At 42.2% G+C, this 15,836-nt stretch overlaps 1 protein-coding gene across 1 annotated transcript in view; it reads left to right on the forward strand.

Annotated features, from left to right (window-relative positions):
- LOC121700748 (WD repeat-containing protein 49) overlaps positions 1-15,836 on the forward strand; it is a gene marked incomplete at its 3' end in the record, with an annotated part of 21,328 nt that extends 5,492 nt beyond the window's left edge. The window contains exons 5-17 of the mRNA XM_042083948.1: positions 1-45; positions 146-192; positions 311-448; positions 706-894; positions 2,692-2,883; positions 3,893-4,147; positions 5,226-5,390; positions 6,168-6,317; positions 7,020-7,195; positions 9,568-9,707; positions 11,017-11,165; positions 13,351-13,574; positions 15,734-15,836. The exon at positions 1-45 is cut by the window's left edge and continues 127 nt beyond it. Coding sequence (XP_041939882.1) covers positions 1-45; positions 146-192; positions 311-448; positions 706-894; positions 2,692-2,883; positions 3,893-4,147; positions 5,226-5,390; positions 6,168-6,317; positions 7,020-7,195; positions 9,568-9,707; positions 11,017-11,165; positions 13,351-13,574; positions 15,734-15,836 — 1,973 coding nt within the window. The remainder of the gene's footprint in view (positions 46-145; positions 193-310; positions 449-705; positions 895-2,691; positions 2,884-3,892; positions 4,148-5,225; positions 5,391-6,167; positions 6,318-7,019; positions 7,196-9,567; positions 9,708-11,016; positions 11,166-13,350; positions 13,575-15,733) is intronic.

Consider the following 15,836-nt stretch of genomic DNA (forward strand, 5'->3'; position numbering starts at 1 on the left):
TTGACATCTCGACGAGAAACTACACCGAGGAGTTCCACTTGTTTGGTGTGTCTCATGCTCGAGGCCATGCGCTCGAGGTCTGGGGAGATACAGACCTGAAAGTCAGCAGCACAAGTCAATTCTTGTTTCTTTCCCTCCCTTACAGGTTTGAGCAATGCCGTCACATCAATGTGTTACTGGTATGACACCAAGGTATGACTGCTCTTGGCTAACACTGACAGCATCCCCTTATAAATCACTTAGTAATTGTCTCATGAATGGCTGTAGTTGATAAGTGAGTGATGTGAAGTGATCGTATGCTACCTCTCAGTCTCCGACAGATCGGTCAGTGTTGATGTGGGGAGATGAGAAGGGCTTTGTCCACCTGCTCTGGTTCCTCAAGCCCCTCAAAGGCCTGTTTGAGATTCCATTCAGCAACCAGAAAGGCCCTAACAGGCTCTACCTGCCGGTGGGTGTGATACAGTATGGTGGCTTTGGAGAACTCTACAGAAAATGTGTTGCTTATGTCAACTTTAGAGTAGATGGCCCATATTATAATGTAGAATGTGAAGTATTTAAAAAAAAAATATTTAGAAGTATCTAAATAAAAATAGTTAAAATGAGTAACAAATAAAATCAACATTTGAGAGGGCAAGCATGGCTCTGCCACAATCTGAATCTGAATCTAATTAGCCTTGCCTAATAAAAAACATTTCTTCACAACAGGACCTGTGTCCAAACAGTCCTCTGGTCACCTATCAGCAGCTTTCCAGAGTTCACCAAGAGCCAATCAACAGGATCAAGTATGAATCCCAAGGGGAACTGATTATGACATCATCAGAAAGCGCCACCAGTTCAGTGGTCATCATGGACCTGAACCTGAGAAGGAAAAGCTACATTTGGAAAATCAACAAAGTGAGTTTGACATCCAGTGTACAGAGCGCACTGTCCTTTATTTCCTTGTTAGTTTGTTTACCATCCTGATGGTGGATGACACAAGCCCTATTTGTGTGCTGTGAGAACAGAAAATAATTTAGAAGCTGCAGCGCAAAGCAGGAGACTCTGAGCACACTCTAAGACTGAAAGACAATGTAAACATATTGTAACAAACTGCAAAGTTGTCTCAGAATGGTTTAATTGATTACGCACCAAAACACGCAAACGTCATTACACAGGCAACACAAAGGAGGTCAATTAAACAAGCACGATACACAAACAGGGTAGTCATATACAATACACGGGGTAAACACATGAGGTACAACATAAAGAAAGACTATATCAGCTAACACATACATGACCAGGTAAACGCAATTACTCATACTAAAACCAACATCAACATTACACACACACACACATACACTGCACAGCATTATGGGAGTTCAGTCATGAACCAGCTAGGCTCAGTTCACTATAATATCTTCAGATAGGCTACCAAAAAAGGCTGGTTGTCAGAAGTGCTTCGTCACTGATATGTCTCTCGAAAGCAGGTGTTCTTTGGTTTCATGGGGATACTTCTTGTCTTAAAAGAGTTGGTTTGACCAAAAAATTCGGTCAAACCAACTCTTTTAAGACCGTGTAAACATCTCTTGTCATTGACTGACATTGCACAGGTTACCGTGACCTTGTCTGAGGCCACCTCACTCAGGTATTTTAAGAGAGACTTTTATCTTGAAAGAAAATTACCTTTCCCCCCCCCCCCGATGTGGTAATCTGCCCTGAATGAGAAACACTACTCTACTGAGAAATGCTGACAGTTGGTCCATATCTCCACAGGGGGGCTGTCCCACAATCCCTCTACACAGAGGAGAGAGTGAGTGTGGGGAGATACATGTGGAGAGAGAAAGTGTGTGTGTGGGGAGATATACACAGAAGGGAGGGAGAGAGAGTGTGTGTGTGTGGGGAGATATATATATATATATATATATATATATATATATATATATATATATATATATATATAGAGAGAGAGAGAGAGAGAGAGAGAGAGAGAGAGAGAGAGAGAGAGAGAGAGAGAGAGAGTGTGCGGGGAGATATACACAAAAGGGAGAGAGAGTGTGTGTGGGGACATTGTTTGATGCTAAATATACACCCATGATTCAAATGGGTGGTGATTGTTTTTTTACTTTGTTACTTTGTTTAGTTTTTTTCTACTCAGAGCTTCGTGGGTTTTTACTTCCAATTAAAAGTCCCAGTTTGTTTGGTTGTAAAAAAAAAAAAAAAAGACACCCTTTATAGCGTTTAACGAGAGCACCCTGTAAGTGGTCGCCCAAATGCAGCACACAAATTGGAAACAGCAGAGCACAATGCATAACATGCCAACAAAGTGGAAAAACTGAGCCAATAAGAGTTACAAATTTGTAGGAAGCACATAAAGGAAGAACAAAAGAAAAGAAAAAAAAGAAAAGAAAAATCTAAAAGTGGGTATTAGAGAGCAACTGCAATAAGTTGTCTCCATAAATGGTGATATGCATTTATAAAACAAATAAGAATGAATTTATGAATAATAAATGGAAAAAAGACAAAAAAGAATTTGAGGCAAACTCAGCATGGGCGATGAAATGAATAACAGGGAAATCTGAAAAGGAGAGATATATTTTATACCTTCATAATGACTCTCTTTCTCTCTCCCTCTCTCTCTCTCTCTTTATCTCTCTCTCTCTCTCTCTCTCTCTCTCTCTCTCTCTCTCTCTCTCTCTGTCTACTCTCATTCAGGGGGTGACCAGCTTTGACTTCTGTCCCGCCCTGAGTCTGCTGGTGACGTGTGGGCTCGACCCGGCTGTGCGTTTGTGGAACCGCTACGTCATGTCCCGGCCGGTGGCCACCCTCCACGGCCACAACACCACGGTGCTGGACGTGGCTATCCACCAGAGGCTGAACCACATCTTCAGCTACTCTAGAGATGCGGTATATAGACCCTTTCAACAATAAAAACAAAAACAATGCTTGAACGTTCTATTTGGTTCCCAATCTACTTCCTCTGCATTAAGATAACATATGGAATGTTAAAACGGAAGTCTTGTGGGGCCAACTATGATGCTGATAATGGAACTCTCTTGAAAGGGTTTATATATGCAACAGCACTGAGAAACCTGCTTATCGAACTAAGTGTTATTTATATTACACTAAGATCAAACATCTAGTTGGTGTTGTTTTTAGTATAAAGAGACTCACCTAGTGCTTTATCGTAAGATCATTTTGACTTAATTTAATAGCAGCACGTCTTATTTTAAGGCGTCTTATCAAGACAAATTTGCTTGCAATGCACTGACAGCCAAATTTGCCAACTTTTGTGTGTGTCATAGAGGAGATGAACGGATGCTATTCACTCAGTTGTTTAGACAAACAGGGATCAATCAATTAAACACTTTACCTGTTTACCTTTACATTTTGTTTATATATCCATTTGCCTATCCATCCACCTATTCATCTATATACAAGGATACAAGGATACAAGGAAGTTTATTGTCACATGCATATAGTTACTGGAAGTAAGAAATGCAGTGAAATTATGTCTGGTGTCAGCCTATTTGTGCATTTATGGGGGGTGGGGGGGGGTAAAAAAGTGCAGTAGAAGAGGGGTTTAGTAGATTAAGTGGCAAGGGCTGCATAAGAAAGGTGGGGGAGGATTGTGATTGGGGGGGGGGGCACCAACAAGGAGCACCCAAGAGCAACAGGGGCAAGGAAAAACTCCCTTACCAAGGAAGAAACCTTGGGCAGATCCACAGCTCAAGGGGCTAACCCAACTGCCAGGGGTCTTGATGTGTATGTTGGGGGGATGACAAGGCTATAAAGCATTTATTAAGCGTAAGCTATTAGTTAATGCTTTGTTCATCATTTGTAAAGCATTGTCGCTGCATTCTAATTCTTCTACATTCTAATTGTCATCAGTAAGTTATTTTGTCTCCTCCACCAGGTGCTGAAGATCTGGGACATTCTGTCACAGCGCTGTGTGCGGACGCTGCAGCTGAGGTTCCCCTGTGTGAAGCCCGGCCTGAGCCCCGAGTACGGTCACTTCCCCTTCCTGCTGCACCACACCACCCAGGCCTCCCCCAGCATGCTGCTGGTGACCTGCAAGGACTACCTGGCATGCCTGCATCTACAGGGCAAAAGCACAGACGAGACACGTGCTTCTTTTACCTGTGCTATCTACAACTCCCACCTGGGACAGGTGAGCTCTCATCAAGAAGCTTCAGGTCCAACTTCAATTCAATTCAAAGTTATGGGTAGTTTCACAATCAGGGTAAGCACTTTGATTCAAAAGGCTAAAAATGAAACCCTCTTGAAACCTTTACAATTAAATCAGCTATTATGATTTTGTATCTGGAAACGTTTTTCGTAGGCTGTAACTAAGTTTGATGCATATCTGAAATATTTCCTCATCCACCATTTCCGTTATAATTATTTCTGTACTTTTTCTAACATCACAATTAAAATATATTACATAATGACCTAGTGTGGTCCAGTTTGCTGCCCACAGTAAAGCTTCATTAATATGATGTGTTAAAGTGTCTATTTGATGATGAAAATGACTCAAAAAATGAGTTTTGTGCCAACAATTGTTTAAGTCCTTCAAAGGTTAGTCATCAACAATAACATACAATTAAAGCTGCAGTTGGCAAGTCTGACAGATTGAGGGGATTTAGCCAAAATTTTGAATGTTTACAACTCTCATGGCCCTCCTCCACTACCACCGAGCACCCTCTCATCCAGTTTGTATTCATCAGTGCGCACCAGACTGCACCCGACTGTGATTGACAGTCATATCTCACACAGCCCTTCTCTGATTGGACCAGAAGAACCGGGAGCTGTGGATTTTTGTAAAACAAATAACAGGCTCTAGTGGAGGTAGAAGTGCAGGTTTTTTTCTAAACCGGCTGATTTATGTTGTTCTGTCGGAGTATAGTGTCGATTTCAATAAATATGATCAAATCAATCAACATATTGAAACATATTACATATTTTTGACATACACAGACACGTATAATGTCAAGCGCTTACCCAGAGTGTGAAACTACCCATATATTGATATAATATACATCAAGTCATTGTAGGGCATGTTTCTGTTAATGAGTTGAATTAAAAAGAAAGGAATCAACAGCATCTGAATGTGAAGGAATAAGGTGGATAAGAACAGTTATTTATACCTGTGAGTGCGTATACAGTGCATACTTGCGTATGGTTGTGAGTGTGCATAGAATGAGATACTCTGTTCTGCATTGTCATGTGCATTCTCCTGATTGGTCCAGGTGGTTACAGCCTGTGCCGACTCCTCATTGGCTGTGTGGGATGTTGGGACGGGCTGTAAGACTCTGGAGGTGCGGCACGCCCACGGAGAGGAGGAGATCACCTGTGTGGCCCTGCACCACACACACAGACACCTGCTCACCGGCGCCTCTAACGGCACCATCAAGGCAACGCACCTACCAAACACTAAAGCCAGTTTAGGAACGATTACCCAGATATACAGTGGGCAGTGCTTCGATTTGGCCAGCTTCACTCGCGGTCCGCGCGTGGGATCACGCGGTATCACGTGACTTTAATTTGTATTTTCCCAGTGTGATGCTGCAACAACCCAAACAACCGGTAGATGGCTCAAGTGAGCAGGGTGTTTCGTAAAAAGAAATGGAGCCTGGAAACCCCTACACAGACTTCACTACAAACTTTAGCAGACTGGTTTAGAAATAATTTAATAGCCATAAATATGCCTGCCCTGCCCTAATAAAGAAATATTTGGTTAACTGCGAGTGAATCCCGTTTGCAGCCGTAGAAGAAACGCAGGACAAATTAAACATTCTGGTTTTCTCCGAGTGCAACGATGATAGAGACATGTGCTGTGTCGTCCACACATGATTTATTATGACAGAATCATTCCATTGTTAATGTTAGCATTTGACTTCTGTAGCTCCACACTTAGATCGTGGCAGGAGGTGCTGTTGCACTGAAGGTTTTAATGTTGTATTCTTTGCTGATTTTCACATTTGACATAACCTGCAAAACCATAGGGGGGAAAAAAAATGTAAATTGAAGGCACCATGAATTTAAAAGAGTCAGAAAACGACATTAGTACACATCTGTTTTTGTGAGCTCAAAATTGTAAAAAAAAATGCTATATACCATATGAATACTGAGAGTTGTTCCAGATAGCAGAGAAAATGTTCTGGTTGTGAGTAGGTTTTCTTCTCTAGTAGATGTGGGATCTTCTGAATGGACACAACTTACACAAGATGGAGGCAGTTTCTGATACAGAGGTGACTGGCATCATCTGTTTCCCAGGCAACCGTCTCCTGGCAGTGGGCTGGAGCCAACAGATTGTCCAGTACACCATCACGGACCCGAATGTGAGACACACTGAAGTCACATGTAAATATAGATTCAGAAACATGCAGTCTAGAGTAAATTTATACACACACACACACACACACACACACACACACACACACACACACACACACACACTTACCCTCCTATACACATGCACACACTATATGTATATCTCTGCACCCACCATCACATTCCTGCCATGAAAAACTGGGTTTTAAGTCCGTCCAGAATAAATGCCCTCCCTGCACACACAGTCATAACTCTGTAGCCATCCTGGGGTTTTGTGGTTCAGGCCACAGCAAGAGAAACACCCCTGTTGACAAGGGCAGCTTTCACGGCTGTCTGACTGCTGTCGGGCTCCAGGGCTAAGGCTGCGTTTCTATTCAGGGAATTCTACATCCACCGTGGACAGAACAGCTACGGTATAATACAGTATAAGAGTTAGAGTAGAGCATCATAAATGTAGTATACATGTATGTTATTATTATTATTGCAGCAGTATAACAATGCTGTGGGTAATTTGGGAAATTAGAGACATTACGGTGAAAAATAATAAAAAATAATTTGAATTAAAATTGAAAATCAAAATTGAATAAAAAAAATAGAATGTCCAGTTTGGCACAGAGAGGCGTTGGCTTGTTGCCAGCACACGGTGATACGCACTGTCCAGGTTGCTGGTTGCTGATTGGCTCATCAGTGCCTTCTCACTCCTTCTGCAGGATGTGTATGTGAGAGCGGACGTGTCGTGGAAGTCGGGGCGTCAGCACAGGGACGATGTCCTCGCCGTGGCTCACTGTCCTGCGCGGAGGCTACTGGCCACCGGCAGCTTCGATGGGGAGGTGATCATCTGGACCCTGGACACAGAGAGGCCTCTGGCCAGACTACACTCTGACCAGTGAGTTCACTGGTTGGATATTGAAATCTAAACATAGTATAGTATAGTATAGCTTAGTATAGTATAGTATAGCTTAGTATAGTATAGTACAGTACAGTATAGTATAGCTTAGTATAGTATAGTATAGTATAGTATAGTACAGTACAGTATAGTATAGTATAGCTTAGTATAGTATAGTATAGCTTAGTATAGTATAGTATAGTATAGTATAGTACAGTATAGTATAGCTTAGTATACTGTTTGCGTGCTATATTAGCACATTAGCACATATGCATAACCCCCCCCCCCCCCCCTCCATGCCACAGCCGAACTGTGGCCACACTTATACATTTTCTTAAATAGTTAAATATATAGATATATAGACTTTACTCTACTTTATTTCTGCATTGTTGCACTGTTGACTTACTCATTTGCACCATCACCATGACCACTATCACCATTGCACTACCACCATGACACTCATTCACACAGAGCACCTTAGAGCACCTTACCATACCTTACTATGCACAGAGAATCACAGGCTCAGTCCCTGCCTCAGTCATTGCAAGCGCCTCTGATTTATTAATCACCACTATGTGGATACTGTTTTTAGAATTGATTTAGATTAAGTGTTAGTATAATTTGTATTTTTGTAATTTGTATTTTAGTATATTTTTATATATTGTATTAATATAATTTGTATTTTAGTATATTTATCACATTCTTTATCTTCTACTGTCCTTACTGCTTAGTTGTGTTTTTATATTATATACTTTAATTACTCTTTCTGCTGTTAAAGAATGTGTTTGTGTGTATGCTGCTGAGACCTTGAATTTCCCCTGGGGATCAGTAGTATAGTATAGTATAGTACAGCTTAGTATAGTATAGTATAGTATAGCTTAGTATAGTATAGTATAGTATAGCTTAGTATAGCATAGTATAGTATAGTAAGTATATATACTCTTTTGATCCCGTGAGGGAAATTTGGTCTCTGCATTTAACCCAATCCGTGAATTAGTGAAACACGCACAGCACACAGTGAGGTGAAGCACACACTAATCCCGGCGCAGTGAGCTGCCTGCAACCACAGCGGCACTCGGGGAGCAGTGAGGGGTTAGGTGCCTTGCGCAAGGGCACTTCAGCTGTGGCCCACTGGTCGGGGCTCGAACCGGCAACCCTCCGGTTACAAGTCCAGAGTGCTAACCAGTGGGCCACCGCTGCCCCCAAGTAGTATAGTATAGTCACGATGGTCACGTTCCGCCGCAACATCCGGAACCTGTCTCCAACGCACTTTTCCTCTGTGGTTGCCTCCGGTCTACCTCCACTCAACACCTTCTCCTCTCTGGAGGTTAATGAGGCCACAGACTCGCTCTGGTCCACACTGAGCTCGTGTCTAGATGAGCTGTGCCCTCTTACCACAAGGCCAGCTCGATCCAAACACTCTCATCCATGGCTAAATGATACCCTCCGATCGTAGCGCACCAAACTCAGAGCCGCGGAGAGGAAATGGCACAAATCCAAACTAACTGATGACCTCAAAAACTACCAGACACTCCTGACCTCCTTCTCAGCCAGCATCACTGCTGCTAAGACGGCTTTCTACAATGACAAAATCAACAGTGCTACAGACGCTCGAAAACTTTTCTCAACCTTCAAATCGCTACTCAACCCTCAGCTACCTCCTCCTCCATCCAGCCTTACTGCAGATACTCTTGCCTCATTTTTTACAAACAAAGTGGCGGCAATCAGCAGTCAATTCTCTACATGCCCACTCAACGCATCTGACTCAGATACCGCACTCCTACAACCTCTAGGGACTGCTGGATCATCCTTTTCAGCATTCACGCCTCTCTCCGAGAAAGAAGTATCTAGACTCCTGACATGCAGCCATCCTACCACATGCTCGCTGGACCCTATACCTACGAGCCTACTTCAGTCCATCAGCCCGACCATCGCACCAGCTATCACACATGTGATCAATGCCTCGCTAACCTCCGGCACATTTCCAACAGCGTTCAAAATGGCCCAGGTAACACCATTACTTAAGAAAGCTTCTCAACCCTGCTCCAGTCGAGAACTACCGCCCTGTCTCACTCCTGCCTTTCCTATCCAAAGGCATTGAACGAGCAGTCTCCAAACAGGTCTCTGACTTCCTTTCACAGAACAACCTTCTGGATCCAAATCAGTCTGGGTTCAAAAGCGGCCACTCTACCGAAACGGCTCTGCTGTCTGTAACAGAAGCCTTAAAAGAAGCCAGGGTGTATATATAATAATGATATTTTCCTCTAATGTGTGTAGTGTTTATTTCAGACTTGTCTCTGCAAAACTCTTTTTGAATGAATGAATGAATGAATGAATGAATGAATGAATGGATGGATGGATGGAACCTCCAGTGGTCAGGCCCCAGTGGACAGACTGCTGTTCCTGCAGGGGAGAGCCCAGAGTGGACAGTGGGGAAGACGGCCCCTGCTGCTCAGCTCCCAGGCTGGATACATGTGCTGGTGGAGCGTCACTGGACCACCACACTGCCACGGTGAGAGAGAGAGAAGAGAGAGAGAGAAGAGAGAAAGAAAGAGAGAGAGAGAGAGAGAGAGAGAGAGAGAAAGAGAGAGAGAGAGAAGAGAGAGATTCAGTCTAACACATGGACCCATGGATACATGTGCTGGTGGAGCACCACTGGACCACCACACTGCCACGGTGAGAGAGAGATAGAGAGAGAAAAACAGAGATAGACACAGAGAGAGATAGAAACAGAGAGAAGAGAGAGTCTAACAATAGCAATTATAAACACCTTATGATAATAATTAAAAATCCGAACTCCCATGGTGCAATTCTTGTTCACGTTGGATCTGCTGAATCCCCCTCACTTTGCTGACTTTTTTTATCACAGCTGTAAACTCCAACTCTAAGCCCATCCATACTCTTATGGGCAGTCAACTCAGCATACACATCGACAAGCCCAGTACACTTCCACAAACCATGCTATCTTCGCAAAGGGCGTAACACCATTTAACACCACAATTCAAGCATGGAGTAAAACCTCATATTTTAGTTTTAGTTGGACCGGAGACAAAACCTATAGCATATATAGGATGCTGCAGATCGTCAGTGCCTCTATGTCTTCTTATGTGAAATATATCACGTCCTTATGCTCAGCCCCAAACCGTTATGATATTCGGGATTCAGGGTCACTTTATTGGCCAAATGTATAGAGCACACAAGAATTTGACTTGGTGATGTATCACAGCATGAACTGGGGTAAAAAAGTTATAGATAATATTTTCATTTATAAAAGTAATACATAGGACTAATACACAATAAATAAGACAATTCATGATAGGACTAATACACAATAAATCAGACAAACATGGGACAATATTAACCCTGTCCCTGAGCACGCTCACACAGAGGCTGAGTGTATGGCCTGTTGAAAAGAAATGCTGAAGCGGGTGTGGATGGAAGGTTGGGCTCAGGAAAATGAATCTCTTTATAGCAATTCAGTATATATATATATATATATATATATATATATATATATATATATATATATATATATATATATATATATATATATATATACAAGTAACATGTATGTATGTATATACTGTATATGAATATATGTATGTATGTATACATTCTTCCACTGTATGTGTACATTCTTCCACTATTGCTATTAATAAATAATGAATAAAAAAACATTTAACAGGGTCAGGGTTCGGTTATAAAAGAGGTCCTGTCTCAATGTGAATGTACACTTAACACTTCCATCTATGGGTCCCAGCAGGCTGGTGAGTGTGTGTTGGGTCTCAATGTGACTGTACGGTTCCGTCTGTCTGTTCCAGGGCGGTTCTATGCGCCCCAGAATGCTGGTGAGTGTGTGTTGGCTCTCAGTTCTGACCAGGACGACCGGCTCCTGCTCACCGGGGACACGGCTGGGTTCCTGCAGGTGTGGGACATCTCCCAGTTCTGCCTGGACAACACCCACACCGTGGTGAGGGACTTACAGCTCCAGACCCGTGAACCCTTACGAAAAGGAACTAAAAGATAGTGTTAAATACTTGGGAGTGCACATCTGTAAAAACTCTCAAGAACTCAATTTTCTCCCTAGACTGAAAATGACTAAACTATTTTTAATAACCAAAAAACCAACATAAGCTGAAAGAGTCAGTTTTATCCAACAATAGATCAGAAGGTGGCCTGGAAGTTGTTGACACTATAAGTATTACTATATTATAAATCAGTGTTTCTCAGAATGTGGTCCGGGAACCACTGGTAGTCTGCAAGCTATCCCAAGTGGTCTTCGAGCAGACGTGATAAAATATAATATAGATGAGTTGTTTGCAATATTGCACCAACTTGTATGTAAATCCAAACAGTTCTGCAACACTGCCTACAGTATGTAAGCTATGCCAGTTTAAATCATATGAATCCTCTGACTTTTTTTTTTTTAGCTAGGTGGTCTGTGAGGTTTTATTTGTTTTCATTGGTTAAGTGTTCCTTGGTCTGAAAATGTTTGAGAAACACTGTTATAATGCTGCATTCCAGACAACTTGGATGTCGGAGGTTGGACTTCAATACCAACCTTGAAGTTGGGGTAGATCGACTCACCCCGGGTTCAGAAGTGGGAACTCTGACTTACAAGTGGCGTTCCATTGTACTTTTTCCCAGTAGGAGCGCAGAATTCTTGACTTCCGAGTTTGTCTGGAATGAAATTGGGAGATTCCAACTAGGAAATATCTGACTTCCGAATTGTCTGGAATGCACCATTAGTATAGTAATTGAGTAAAACTTTATAATAACTACACATAATTCATCATTTATTAAGCATTTGCTACTTATTAGTTAATGGTTTGTTCATCATTAGTAATTTCTTGTTCATACATAAGTTATCATCAGTAAAGCATTTGTTCACACAATTATAAATGGTTTGTTCATAGTAAATAAGCCTATCCAAAAAACATGTTTGTAAGTACATGATTTATACTTAATAAGTAATGAAACAACTACTTATAATGAAATCATTTTCTTATTATAAACCAGTTGCAAACTATTACAAAATGCTTTGTTCATCATTTGTAAAGCATTGTTCCTATGTTAATTCTCAGAAATAAAGTATTTGTACACACAGTTATAAATGGTTTGTTCATACTAAATAAGCCTATATCTAAGATATGTTTATGAATTATTGTTAATACTTAATAAATTATGCAATATGCATGCACTAATGATTAGTTAGGGTGAGGATACATATTTTATAAACCACTTCCTAATACTATAAGTAATAATTAAGGAGTTACAAGTGGTTAGTTAATGATATTTTGTGAGCTCAAGTGAGGACGTTTTATGCCTTGCAACACATTTACAAATGTGTAAATATGTAACAACTGTTAAATAATGGAAATATTACTTAATCAAAAACATATTATTGCATAATTTATTAAGTATTAACAATAATGTATAAAAATATTTAAGATATAGGCTTATTTACTATGAACAAACTATTTATAACTGTGTGAACAAATGCTTTACTGATGATAAATTAGAAATTACTAATGATGAACAAACCATTAACTAATAAGTAACAAAGGCTTAATAAATGATGAATTGTGTGTAGTTATTATAAAGTGTTACCAGTAATTGTACAGTAGTGCAGAATACTTCTATGATGTAATATCTAATATCCTTGCCCTCTATCCTGTTCCTGATCCTATGTTCCTGTGTTGTGTGTGTGTGTGTGTGTGTGTGATCTCCTGACCGATGCACACAACACACACACACACACACAAACACAGCACACACACACACACACACACACACACACACACACACACACACACACAGCACACACACACACACACACACACACACACACACACACACACACACACACACACACACACACACACACACACCTATGTTCCTGTGTTGTGTGTGTGTGTGTGTTATGTGCATCGGTCAGGAGATCAATCTGTTTTATTTGAATACCACACAAATGTGTGTGAGAGTATATTTGTGTGGTGTGTGTGTGTGTGTGTGTGTGTGTGTGTGTGTGTGTGTGTGTGTGTGTGTGTGTGTGTGTGTGTGTGTGTGTGTGTGTGTGTATGTGCGTGTGTGCGTGTGTGTGTGTGTGTGTGTGCGTGTGTGTGTGTGTGACATTAACCGTTTCCTCCCCTTAGCCCACAGAGGAGAGACCCCCACTCCTGCACCGCTGGAGGGCTCATGAGGGTCCACTGGTGTGTGTGGAGTGTGTGGAGTCACGGCCCCCTGGAGTCCTGCACCTGCTAAGCGTCTTGGCTGACGGCACGGCGCGTCTCTGGACCGTACAGGGAGATGCCGTGGGGACCTTTGGACAGGAGAGGAGGTGGACACTCGGCAATGTGTCCACTTATCAATGCTCCAGGTATGCTGACCTGCCTGTAGCACTCTTGGGTGGGCATGCACACACACACACACACACACACACACACACACACACACACACACACACACATGCACGCGTTCCTGCATACATACACACACACACATGCACACGCACACACACACACACACACACACACACACATACATTCATGCACAAGCGCGTGCACACACACACCACAAGTGGGTCTTGGATCAAAGAGTTCTCTCTCTGTTCTGTTTTTGGTCTACCTGACCACTGAACCAGCTGATTTGACTCATTAGTCTCCCTTGGCCTGTGACTGACACTAATTAGCTAATCCAGATGGGATGGTTGGCTCAAAATACTTGGGAGGACTTTCCATTTTAAGTAACTGGACTACCTAGCAATTAATTATGTCTAAGAAAATGCACTGTGAATCTGGTATGCAGTGTCTTTTGTAGTTGTAGACAGTGGTCAAAGTCATGTTTGGATTCAGTTGTCTGGAAGTATACAGTAAAGCTTATTGACAGCATGCATTTTTTTATACATACTGCATATGGTCATAGCATTCTTGAGTTTGCTTATGGATTTGTTTGGATGAAGTTGTCAGTTTTTAAATGTCTGAATGTAAGTGGACCAGATTGTATGACACTCCTTTTTCCCCCCCGAAGCCGTTAATTCTCTCCAGAGCCCTCTTTCCAGACGCTCCTCACGTCTATCCAACAGTCGCCGAGACAGAACATTTAATTCAGCTCAAGGAACTTGGGAAAAAAGGAACCAAAAACTGCTAGAATTCCCACGACGTTCCGAAACTCACTCTCTCTCTCTCTCTCTCTCTCTCTCTCTCTCTCTCTCTCTCTCTCTCTCTGTTGGACTCGGATCAAAATAACAAGGTTAAGGCCTCTGGTTGAGGAGATTTACCACTGGCCGACGAACGGCGTAGACAGTCCAGACGTGCCCGAGAGCTTTTTGAGGAGGAGGAGGATATTCAATCGCCTCCTTTTCAGCTGGCAGCAGGCTCTGCAAATGCTGCTTGAAAAATTGGCCCACTATGGCAGCCAATAGCACACACACTGCTCTTCAGCTCGCCCAGATGGGGAGCGAGGCTGTGTGTGTGTGTGTGTGTGTGTGTGTGTGTGTGTGTGTGTAGGTGGAGCCGTAGGTGGGGAAAGGATGGATGTTTTCAGAGCTATGTTTAATCTACACATTGTAGGCAGTGTTTCTGGATCACTCCAAGTGTTCCATCGGTGGATCACTCCAAGTGTTCCATCTGGATCACTCCAAGTGTTCCATTGGCAAACATGATGGCTGGGTAAAAAACGTGGGAAGGGGACTCCCAGATGCAGGAGTCTTTGTTTTGTGTCGTGAAAGTGAGATTCTGGAGGCCTCAATTCTTCCACAGAGATCAGGCCATGACACAAATAATAGTAATAATAATAATGCATTTTATTTATGGGCGCCTTTCACAACACTCAAAGTCACCATACAAAATCAACAATAAAACACTCAGTCCATCAAACAAGCAATCAGAAAAACAGGCAATAAAATAAAAAATAAAAAATCAAATAAATAAACAAAACACAACCAGGAGACCATTTTGCCTGTTTTTCAGTAACTGTTGGAGCAGCATAGGTTTACTTTGGCCCATTTGGAGCTCTGGTTGTGTTTACGGAAGAGCAGTGTTGCGACAGATGTGCCAAAAGGGATTCTAATGGAATGGGTGGAACTAAACAACTGGAACCATAATATTGTCAGTGGATTAAGGTTATTTCACTTTAAAAGGCCTGCTTGGTCTCAGCCAAACGACATTATAAGCCCAAGATTTTGTGTCTCTGCACAGATTTTGCTCTGTTGACAAAAGGAGTTCACTTAGTCAGGGGAGCTTGTGTCTGAACATGACATTAGTTGATCATTCATTCATTCATTCTTTCATGTGTGTGTGTGTGTGTGTTTGTGTGTGTGTGTGTGTGTGTGTGTGTGTGTTTGTCTATTGACAAAAGGAGTTTGCTTAGTCAGGGGAGCTTGTGTACATGAGAACATGACATTAGTTGATCATTCATTTATTCAGTTGTGCGTGTGTGTGTGCGCGTGTCTATGTCTGTGTGTGTGCGTGCATGTGTGTGCATGTCTGTGTGTGTACGTGCGTGTGCGTGTCTATGTCTGTGTGTGTGTGTTTACAGAGAGGACTGGAGTAAACAAGCCAGTGATCCCAGTGTGGATGAGGAGGAGGAAGAGGAAGAGGAAGGGGCGGGAAAGGAGTTGGGAGACAGCCAATCAGTGGAG

Source organism: Alosa sapidissima, chromosome 24, assembly GCF_018492685.1.
Source record: "Alosa sapidissima isolate fAloSap1 chromosome 24, fAloSap1.pri, whole genome shotgun sequence".
In the NCBI taxonomy this organism is placed as follows: domain Eukaryota; kingdom Metazoa; phylum Chordata; class Actinopteri; order Clupeiformes; family Clupeidae; genus Alosa; species Alosa sapidissima.